Source organism: Rana temporaria, chromosome 6, assembly GCF_905171775.1.
Source record: "Rana temporaria chromosome 6, aRanTem1.1, whole genome shotgun sequence".
Taxonomy (NCBI): Eukaryota; Metazoa; Chordata; class Amphibia; order Anura; family Ranidae; genus Rana; species Rana temporaria.
The window spans coordinates 8,962,975-8,974,998 of NC_053494.1; the positions used below are offsets into that span (position 1 = coordinate 8,962,975).

A 12,024-nucleotide genomic window follows, 5' to 3' on the forward strand; every position below is an offset into this window, starting at 1 on the left:
GGACACAGGAACATCAAGGCTCGGGTCATACTGCCGATAATTCCGACTTGTAAGACCCCAAGTCATGTTATATGTGAAATCCCATGTTAGTCAATGAGAGCTGTCTTAATTAGCACTACTGAAGTCACTCCGACTTTAGAAAAGGTGCAACTTCAAGGCGACTTCTATCCGACTTCTATTCTATACTTCTATCAAAGTAGTACTCAAGCCGCCAGGAAGTCGCACCTTAAGTCAAGTGACTTTCTGGTCGTGGCAATGTGAACCGAGCCTATGATCTCTGGAGATGGACCTCGAGATTGTCCATGCTTTCACACTATGGCAGGCTGCGATATACATCTTCCGCCCAGGTTTTGGTCTCTTGAGGCTGCTACTGATTTCCATCTCCCCACCCTCACACAGCTCCCAGGGGGAAATTTGTTGGCATGGTTGGCTTTTCATGCATTAATCATTTTACCTCTATGGACGTTTTGGTTTGAATTGGCATTTACAATTTAGGGTGATATACCTACCCATATACAGTAATTTCTGACTACTTTTAAAAGAGTCATCCATACTACATCAGTAGGTCAGGAGTGTTTCATCAATTGCATCTATCTGTGCTTCTCCCGAGGAAGCGAGACTCTTCTCGTGAAACGCATCGAGACCTAGCACAGCTATTACTATTACCAGATTACTGACAGTCATCTTTGTGACACATCCAGGTCTCATGGAAAGGTTGATTACATTAATGCAACATTTACAAATATAATGACATTTAATATATTTTTTTCTTCCTTAACCCCCTTTTTTTTATGTGCATTGAATAAATCATTTATAAATCTTACTTAGTATGTTTTGAGGTGTGCTCTTTAAAAGTCCCGTGGACAGTTTTGTTGAAGTAAACCTACCCCCCCAAAAGATTTGGTGACTAATTAAGATCTGGTTTCCAACCCTGGCCTGAAAGCCTGCCCATGTCTATCGCAAAAACGAAGATTTCAGATAACTAAAAAGAGTCTGTGGGGGATCTAAGGGTACAGTTTGAAAAACATAAAGAATGCGAAGTAAGATGTCCATATTTAAAAGTGCCATCTGTCCGAACCAAGAGTTTAAAGTTTGTTATTTCTGAAGTTTAGTATTTACTAATAACAACAACAGGGGTTTGTAATTTAAATTATAAAGCTAAAGAAACATTGAACACCTCGGTCTTGTGCATGTCTACCTTGAAATTGCTAAACTGTCCAAATTTTTTAAATTAATTTTTAACCACTTAACTACCGGCCGCCGTCAATTGACGGCGGCACGATAGCTCCATTGTTCTGACAGGACGTCATATGACGTCCTCGTCTTTTAGAGCCACTAGGGGGCGCGCACCCGCTGCGTTACTGGGAAGACGATGCGCATGCCCGGCGGCCGCGATGGCCCCCGGGCACCCGCGATTGCCCAGTAACTGAGCAGGACCGTGGATCTCTGTGTGTCGTGCTTGCCCCCTCCCTTGAACTACAGGAGAGTCAGGACGCTCTCTACGTTGCAGATAGAGAAAGGAGCTGTGTGTTAGTGGGCGTCCTGACTCTCCTGTAGTCCAAGGGAGGGGGTGAGCACGACACTCCACACCAGGGAGAAAGCCACACATTACTGTGTGGAGTTACAGACAGAAGAACAGGAAGTGAGGATTTTTTTCAGAAGAAAAAAGGACATGTAAAAGCAAAACGGAAGGATGAGGTAAGTGAAGGAGGAGGGCACTAAGGGAAAGGAAGATATTTAGGGATTTTCTTTTTTAACTTTACAACCCCTTTAATGCAGCGTCCATCAAATTTAGCCTCACCAGTGCCCATCAATGAAGTCTACCAGTGCCCATTAACAAATGTTTGCATGTTTCCCTTCATTCAGGAGTCAGGACACAGACCTCCGCCACCACTGCGCCTCTGACACAATGTGCAAACAGAGTGGTGGCTGCCGGCTGATGCTGAGACTTATTTGTTTGCTGCAGAGAGAAGAGAGTAGGAACACCAGTGGCCGGGCGCCCTAGGCGGCTGACTAGTTTGCCTTGTGGTAGCACCGGCCCTGAATGCCACATACACACGGTCGGAATTTCAGACAACAACTTGTTGTCGGAAATTCCGAGCGTGTACACAATTCCGCACAAAATTCCACGCATGCTCGGAATCAAGCAGAAGAGCCACACTTGCTATTGAACTTCATTTTTCTCGGCTCATCGTACGTGTTGTACATCACCGCATTCTTGACGTTCTCAATTTATGAGAACATTTGTGTGACCGTGTGTTTGCAAGACAAGTTTGAGCCAACAACCGTCAGACAAAAATCCACAGTTTTGTTGTCGGAAAGTTTGATCGTCTGTACGCGGCATTACAGGTTTTCTTCTAAGATTGTCCTGTATTTGGCTCCATCCATCTTCCAAAGCCACTCTGGCCAGCTTCTCTGTCCCTGCTAAAGAAAAGCATCCCCACAACATGATGCTGCCACCACCATGTTTCACAGTGGGGATGGTGTGTTTAGGGGGATGTGCAGTGTTAGTTTTCACACATAGCGTTTTGCTTTTAGGTCAAAAAGTAAAATTTTGGTCTCATCTGACCAGAGCACCTTCTTCCACATGTTTGCTGTGTCCCCTCCCCCACATGGATTCTCACAAACTACAAACAGGACTTCTTATGTCTTTCTTCCACCAATGTCTTTCTTCTTGTCACTCTTCCATAAAGGGCAGATTTGTGGAGAGACCACTAATAGTTGTCCTGTGGACAGATTCTCCCCCCTGAGCTCTCCTTGCCCGGTCAGTTTAGGTGGACGGCCATGTCTTGGTAGGTTTGTAGTTGTGCTATACTGTTTGCATTTTCGGATGATGGTTTGAACAGAGCTCTGTAAGATGTTCAAAGCTTGGGAGATTTTTTTATATCCTAACCCTGCTTTATACTTCTCCACAACTTTATCTCTGACCTGTCTGGTGTGTTCCTTGCCTTAAGAATGCATTTTGTTTACTAATCTTCTCTAACAAACCTCTAAAGGGCTTCACAGAACAGCTGTATTTATACTGAGATTAAATGACACACAGGTGGTGTCTATTTACTATATTTTATTAGGTGACTTCTGAAGGCAATTGGTTCCACTAGATTTTAGGGGATATTAGAGTAAAGGGGGCTGAATACAAATGCCCCTTGTAACGGAATGGCCCGTGGGATCCAGAAGCGCTTAGAAAGTATGAGATACTCTTGTTTCAGCTTCACCTATGCCTCTTATGTTTAGATCACCCTGTGTCTCTAATAGGGGCACAGGGTGAATGAGAACCCCACTATGGTCTGTGCTAGTCACATTTAATGCTGTATATATTGTATATACATTGTGTGTTGGCTGATGTGTACTATAAAGCTTGCTGTGGTAATTAAGTCTGCTACTGTGATGTAAATGAATCTAGGATGGCACCTAAGACCTTTTCATTGTGTTGTGCTAATTGACACTGTATTGTGTGAAGGGCTATTGATGATAAATGTGTATTGCAAGTTAACAGACAGTCTAAAGGTCAGATGTCTGACTTATCAGCTGTAGTTAATTAGCTCATGTAAATTATGTCTACTAAAATAATGTGTATTGTATAGCAGGCGAGAGGAGGTGGGATGTCTACCTTGAAAAGGTCATATCTCGGAGTCACCTTGTCTGGGTAAATGATTAGTTAATTAGCTCATGTAAATTATGTATACTAAAAGAATGCGTATTGGGCTCATTGTGTGATGATGTGGGTGGAGTTGAGTCATTGTTCATTGTTGGTCACTAACTGTATATAAGAGCCTGATTTTCTCATTAAAGGGTCTATTCGTTTTGAACCTCAAACAGAGCGGTGTCTCGTTATTGGGGTTCGTTTGCCTGACTGTGGAGTGTCGGTAGCTGTCTTGGGTTCAGAATGGAATATCTTAAACGGATTTAACCCCTGTCCCATTTGGGGTTCCGTTACACCGCTCCCCCACACTTTTCACAGATTTGTAAAAAGAAAATTAAAAACCATTTATAATTTTCCTTCCACTTCACAATTATGTGACACTTTGTGTTGGTCCATCACCCAAAATCGCAAAAAAATACATTTACGTTTTTGGTTGTAACCTGACAACATGTGGAAAATTTCAAGGAGTATGAATATTTTTTCAAGGCACTGTACCTGCGCAATAATTTTTCTTTATTTAAAACCGTTGCCTTTTATGGGTTTGGTTTTATTATAATTTTTGTATCAATATTTGAAAATAACAAGCCATTTATTATAAGTGGGATTCATCAAGACTTACACATTTTCGATAATTAAATCCCTATTATTTTTAGGACAACATGATAATGAAGAAATATATTTAAAGGTTGTTATACTGCTGCTCTTACTTGTATGTATTTCCATTTATTTCTGGGACAATCAAAATATCATCAGGATCATGATCCTAGGAAACAAATAGAAAGTGCAAGTCAAGATTAGTACAAAAACAATGTATATATATATTTTAACCACTTCAGCCAATTGCGCGGTCATGCAACGTGACTCCCAAACAAATTTGACGTTTTTTTTCCCACAAATAGAGCTTTCTTTTGGTGGTATTTGATCACCTCTGCGGTTTTTATTTTTTGCGCTAACAAAAATTGAGCGACAATTTTGAAAAAAAAATGAATATTTTTTACTTTTTGCTATAATAAATATCCCCAAAAATATATAAAAAACTTTTTTTTCCTCAGTTTAGGCCGATACGTATTCTTCTACATATTTTTCGTAAAAAAAAATCGAAATAAGCGTTTATTGATTGGTTTGCGCAAAAGTTATAGGGCTAGATTCAGAAAGACTTACGACGGCGTATCAGTAGATACGCCGTCGTAAGTCCGAATCCGTGCCGTCTTATCTTTAAGCGTATGCTCAAACTGAGATACGCTTGTCTGTTGCTAAGATACGACCGGCGTAAGTCTCCTACGCCGTCGTATCTTAGCTGCATATTTACGCTGGCCGCTAGGGGCGTGTACGTCGATTTACGCCGAGAATATGCAAATGATCAAGATACGCCTATTCACGAACGTACGCACGCCTGTCGCATGTAAGATACGCCGTTTACGTAAGGCGTTTTCAGGCGTAAAGATAAACCACCAAAAAGATGGCGCAGCCAATGTTAAGTATGGACGTCGGATCAGCGTCGAATATTCCACGTTTTACGTTGTTTGCGTAAGTCGTCCGTGAATGGGGCTGGGCGTAAGTTACGCTCACGTAGAAAGCATTGAGTATTTGTGACGTAAGTTTGAGCATGCACACTGGGAGACGTCCACAGACGGCGCATGCGCCGTTCGTAAGAAGCGTCATTTACGTGGGGTCATGAGTAATTACCATAAAACACGCCCACCACTTGAATTAGGCGGGCTTACGCCGGCCAATTTACGCTACGCCGCCGTAACTTAGGACACAAGTGCTTTGTGAATACTGCACTTGCCTCTCTAAGTTGCGGCGGCGTAGCGTAAATAAGATACGCTACGCTCGCACAAGGATCCTCTCATGTCTCTGAATCTAGCCCATTGTGTTTACAAATAGGGGATAGATTTATGGCATTTTTATTATATTTCTTTTCTTTATTAGTAATGGCGGCGATCAGCGATTTTTATTGGTACTGCGACATTATGGCGGACACTTTTGACACATTTTTGGGACCATTGTTATAGCGATCAGTGCACTGATTACTGTAAAAATGTCACTGGCAGGGAAGGAGTTAACACTAGGGGGCGAGAAAGGGGTTAATTATGTTCCCTGGGTGTGTTCTAACTGAAGGGGGGATGGGACTGACTAGGGGAAATGACAGATCGCTGTTCATACATTGTATGAACAGACGAACAGTCATTTCTCCCCCTGATAGGACCAGGAGCTGGGCACGTGCATCGGCACCAGGGGCAGTCCGTTAAAATCAGACGAACCGATCGTGAGTACAGGGCATATGAGTTTGCGTGCAATATTTCATATCCACCTGACTAAAAACGAAATGTAAAAAAAGTTAAATTACTCAAGGTGATAAACAAAAAGATAGTACAGACAGAAGCTTTACCTTTCCACAGAGGTCGCAGTCTACATCATCTAAATGCGAAGAAATGGAAGACTCCTCTGACAAACTTAGAGCATGTCTCTGGGACTGAAGACTTTCCCTGGAGCATGACAACAAATTTTTATCCGAATCATTGTCCTAAAATACAACAGAAAATGTAAAGTCATGATTAGAGTAATATTGTTACAAAGAGGTGACATTAAAAACTTTACTTGGGTACTATATTACACATATTTTGGGAGTGTCCCAGACTGAGAGGATTTTGGAAAATGGTTTCTGAAACAGTTAAGGAAATTACAGATGTGTCTCTTGGGGAAAAACCGTCGGCTTTCCTTTTGCATGATATTCCGCTATCTAACGAAAAATATAAAAACTCTCTGGTAAGGCATTTACTTACCAAGGGGAAAGGGGAAAGGGGAAAGGGGCCTGATATTAGTTAAAGTTTTTTTTTTTTTTTCGTTTGTTTTTATGCTAGCAGGTCTAGCTGTTTTGGGTGGTGAGGATAATATATGGCATTAATATTGTGGAATAATAAATTGAAGTGGTCAGAGTTGAGAGATAATAGTAGGAAAAGATGAACATGGGTATGTTAAGATAATATAATTATGTGAATAGATGGTAATAATTGGATAATTTGAATGAGAATAAGAGTTATAATGGAGTGTTAATATACGTACTTATATTATTGCATAATGTTACTGCTGTTGAGAAAATAAAGAATTATAAAAAAAAAACTTTACTTAAAGTTGAGCTTCGCCCTATCTAACACCTATGGCCCTACTGGTAGCCAAGCCAATACCTCAGTCTATGATCTTTGGAAAAAAATGTTTTTGGATTTTTAGTATACAGTAAAAAAAAAATTCTGGTTTAAAACTCCCCACTTCCAGCCTCATCAATGTGGCGAGGTACGTCATTTCCAGTCTCCCGTCGGCTCTTGGGATATCAGTGTCATCAATCCCCAGGAGTCAATGGGCATTCTCCACTGCTGGCATTGCATTATCTAAAAAACTGAAATGTTGCAGTGCCAGGCGGAATTAGGCACCATTTTTGAAAGTCTGATTCCCTGTTTAGATTATACAGGCTATCGAGTGGTGGCGGGGCTTTCTTTTCCCTGACCGCACCTGCCTCTGCTCCTTCTGGGTCCTTTGTTGTCAAAGGGTTACTATAACAGCAGGTCAGGAACTTCCGCCGCCTCTGACATTGCTATAGCAACAACACTCTGCGCTGGGCACTGTTACTAATGCGCATGCGGGAGATCGGGAGGTGCATGCTGGGTAAACCAGCTGCACTAAATCCCGGAACACATTGGTGTCGGTAAGTTTTTGTATAAGGATCAAGGGGGTGTTTTAATTGTATTTTTTTTCTTTTATATATATATATATATATATATATATATATTTTTTTTTTTTTGAGGGTTTCACATGTAAATAGCAAGGGCATAGCATACGCAGATGCCAATAAGCATATGTTCCAAGTAGTACAAAGTTAGTATAAATGAAAATAGAAAAAGGTAAATAGAAGGAATGTAACAACGAATACAGCCGTTTTGGATCAGCGATTAATATCAGAACAATAACAGTATATTAGTGATATCAAAATACCATCAGAGTCACATTTCGTGTCTTATCCCACGTACACACGAGAAAAGTCAGATGTGAGCTTTTTATCGGAAATTCTGACCGTGTGTAGGCTCCATCTGACTTTTTCTGTCGGAAATTTACACCAACAAAAGGTTGAGAGCAGGTTTTATATTTTATATATTAGAAATTGATGTCCTTTTGCTCCCGCGGCTGTCACTCAGTCAGTTAGCCAATCAGGAGAGAGAGGGGGCGGGGCTGAACGGCAGCTCTGTGTCTGAATTAACACACAGAGCTGCAGCTTGGCTCGGGTGCCCCCATAGCAAGCTGCTTGCTGTGGGGGCACTCAACAGGAGGGAGGGGCCAGGAGCAGCGAAGAGGGACTCGAGAAGAGGAGGATCCAGGCTGCTCTGTGCATAACCAACTGCACAGAGGAGGCATATATAACATGTTTGTTGGTTAAAAAAGAAACAAAGAAATACAAGACTTTACAATCACTTTAAGGCTGGGTTCAGATTGGAGTACGGAGCGGCTCACAGCAGGAGTCCGGTTTGTCTCCATTCACACTTTCAGGTCCGATTTCAGCCTGAATTTTTGGCTTAATGCGGATCTAAAACGGACCAAAAGATGCACAGGTCTCCTGTGCAATTTGCACCAGAGCCGCTGTGGAGATGTGTGAACCAGATGCATAGAGAGTCGGTCACAATCTCCTACTGTGCGAATTGGAATATGGGAAACCCCTTTCACTTGGGTGTTCAAATTAGATCCGCTTGTAACTCGACACAGTAATGCGAGGCTTTCTCTCTGGTGTGGAGTTTTGTGCTCGCCCCCTCCCTTGGACTACAGGAGTCAGAGTCAGGACTCTCTCTACGTTGCAGATAGAGAAAAGAGCTGTTTTTTAGTTGGGCATCCTGACTCTCCTGTAGTGCAAGGGAGGGGGCGAGCACGACACTCCACACCAGGGAGAAAGCCTCACATTACTGTGTGTAGTTACAGACAGAAGAACAGGAAGTGAGGATTTCTCAGAAGAAATAAGGACATTTAAAAGCAAAATGGAAGGATGAGGTAAGTGAAGGAGGACTGCACTAAGGTAAAGGAAGCCATTTGGGGGAAAAAAATTGTACCTTTACAACCCCTTTAATACTACTTTACCTAAATTATATCTTTGTTAAACACAAGATATTGTGAAAGTGTGAAGGAGGGTTAGGGCTTAAAACAGAAAATGTTCAAATGTTGTTTCTGACAAGAAAATCCAGCACCACTTTCAAGCCTCGTACACACGACCGAGTTTCTCGGCAAAAACCAGCAAGAAACTTGCTGTTTTTTTTTTTTTTGCCGAGGAAACCGGTCGTGTGTACACTTTTCGACGAGGAAACTGTCGAGGATCTCGTCGAGCCAAAAAGAGAGCATGTCTTCTTTTTCCTCAATGGCAATGGAGAAATTTGGCTCGCCGAGATCCTCGACAGCCTAACAAGGAACTCGACGAGCAAAACAATGTGTTTCGCCCGTCGAGTTCCTCGGTCGTGTGTACGGGGCCTTACACGTTATTTAGTGCAAATCTGCAAAATGCAAAAAGCTCCAAAACTGCATAGATGTGAATCAAGCCTAATGCCGCGTACACACTACCGTTTTTCGGGGTTGTAAAAAATTAAGTTTTTTTTCAATGTCATTAAAAACCATCGTGTGTGGGCTCCAGAGCATTTTTCACGACGTAAAAAATGGGCATTAAAAATTTAGAACATGCTCTAAACTTTCACATTGTTTTTAACGTCGTAAAAAATGGTCGTGTGTGGGCTCTAATGACGTGAAAAAAACGTGCATGCTCAGAAGCAAGTTATGAGACGGGAGCGCTCATTTTGGTAAAACTACCGTTTGTAATGGAGATAGCACATTCATCACGCTGTAACAGATTGAAAAGCGAGAAGACTGAAAAGCGCAAATTGTCTCTCACCAAACTTTTACTAACACGGAATCAGCAAAAGCAGCCCAAAGGGTGGCGCCATCCGCATGGAACTTCCCCTTTATAGTGCCGTCGTACGTGTTGTACGTCACCGCGCTTTGCTAGAGCATTTTTTTTCACGATCGTGTGTAGGCAAGGCCGTTTTAACAAGAATCGGGTTGAAAAAAACTTTTTTTTTTCTAGACCATTAAAAATGGTCGTGTGTACGCGGCATTAGACACCAAAACACATGATGGTGCATTATTTTCCATGCAGGCTGAATTTTTCCTACAACTGCAAAGATATGAATCAATAATCTGTGTGACTATTTTTTATGTTTACTGCAGTTTGCCTGCAGTGGCTTGTTGCTTTGGCGCCTATGTCAGTGGATTTGGTTAGAGCAATTTCTTTATCCATACAAGTCAACAGGACTGTAAAAGCAGCTCAAAGCTGGTACCTGAATGATCTCAAAAGCATCTCAAACTGACGTTAAATGCAAACAGAAGTCACCTGAAGCAAGCTATAATACCTATCTAACTATGCCCACTGCACAGATCCTTAAACTGCTGGGAGCTGCTTACACCCAAACCCAGCCTGAAAACAGAAATTAAAATTGTGATAAGCAAAAGAGAATGGAACAGGTGTACAATATTACCTCCTCAACGGTGCTCCAGTCCACTATAACTGAATCTGAAGAAGAAACAGAAATTTCTTCCGAAAGATTGTCCAAATCTATAGAATGTAAACTTCCACCAGGATATGAGTTCAAAGTATCATCATGATTCCGGCCCTAGGATAAAATAGAAGGTTCCAGGTCAAGATCCCAAAAACCATAAACTTTCCATAAACAGGTTATTAAAAACAAAAGAGAACGGAACAGATGTACAGGATTACACTCCCGCAGGGGTCAGAGTACAACTCTAAATCTTCAGAAGAAATGGGAAAACTGTCCAAACCTGTAGAATGGAACCTTTCACCAGGGTATGAGATCAAACTATCGTCATGATATTGGCTCTAGGGTAAAATACAAAGTGTCAAATCAAGATTCTAAAAACCATAAACTTTCTACTAGGAGATTATTAAAAACCATACTTAGAATTAATGCTGTAAATCTTGAATTAGAAATCATGTGAAGCTCAATTCCAGTCCTTCTAATCAGGGGCTTCTATGGAACAAGATGGATTGGTCATTTTGTCACCCCCCTGCTCCGTGGATGTGATACTTACTGCCTTAATTTCCTAACCCTTCAAACTATACTCATGTTTACCCTTCAACAATTGAACGACAACTTTTTCCTGTGGTGTGCGCAGGTACAGAAGGAAAAGGTCGGGACTTTAAATGAGGTATATATATTGGCAGGGATTCAGAAAAGACTTACGACAACGTATCTCCAGATACGCCGTCGTAAGTCCAAATGTGCGCCGTCGTATCGTATCTATACGCTTATTCAGGAAAGCAGATACGCCTGAATTTTGGCAAGATACGACCGACGTAAGTCTCCTACGCCGTCGTATCTTGGGTGCATATTTACGCTGGCCGCTTCCGTAGATTTACGCGTCGAATATGTAAATGAGCTAGATACGCCGATTCACGAACGTACTTGCGCCCGTCGCATTAAGCTACGCCGTTTGCGTAAGGCGTACGTCCGGCGTAACTTTACCCCTCATAAAGCAGGGGTAAGTCATGTTAAGGTATGGGCGCGGGAACAGAGTCATATTTTACGTCGTACGTGAATGGGGCTGGGCGTAGGTTACATTCACGTCGAAAGCATTGAGCTGACGTATCTTAGGGAGTATTTGCGACGTGATTCTGAGCATGCATGCGCATGCGCCGTTCGATTGGCCATTCATTTACATGGGGTCACGCTCAGTGCTTTAAGTGGGCCAAAAGAGGTGCCGGTACTCTATTAGGCGCCGGTGCCCCCCCCCCCCCCCCAATACTGAACATGAAAATATATATATTTTACAAACCCTCTCTTAGACGAAACCTAACATTTGATTTTGCTGCTAAAATTACATAAACCAGCTGATGATGTCAGAAACTAAAAAAAAAGAAGATAAAATGGGCACAAAGCATGACAAGGGACAGACACCACAGAAAATAGATAGAATAATGGATGTTATTCATCAGTCACTCTGAGCAGTCCATGTGCAAGCTTGCAACAATAATCATACAATGAACATCTTCCTACTTTTCAAGACGGTTTAAAATAAACATAAAAGGAAAATAACAGGGCAAGTCTGCATGGCTGTCTGAAACGAGCCATGATAAATTGATAGGAGAAGTGTATACATATCAGTCTGTGAGCAGCCATAGGTAGCAACAAAACACTCACCAGTACTCTGTACTTCAGAAGTTCAGATCCAAAGCAAAGTCCGGTGTTTTTCACTTTGCTGCACCGTCCTGACTCCTAGGAGGGCCAGTCACCAGCTCACATTCACCACGCCGCACTGATTGCTCCTCACAGGCGCGCGGA

At 42.0% G+C, this 12,024-nt stretch overlaps 1 protein-coding gene across 1 annotated transcript in view; it reads right to left on the reverse strand.

Moving 5' to 3' along the window:
• LOC120944337 overlaps window positions 1–12,024 on the reverse strand; it is a 110,671-nt gene that overhangs the window by 40,237 nt on the left and 58,410 nt on the right. Inside the window, exons 13-15 of the mRNA XM_040358389.1 lie at window positions 10,204–10,338; window positions 6,036–6,170; window positions 4,351–4,406 (exon numbers count right to left, since the gene is read on the reverse strand). Coding sequence (XP_040214323.1) covers window positions 4,351–4,406; window positions 6,036–6,170; window positions 10,204–10,338 — 326 coding nt within the window. The remainder of the gene's footprint in view (window positions 1–4,350; window positions 4,407–6,035; window positions 6,171–10,203; window positions 10,339–12,024) is intronic.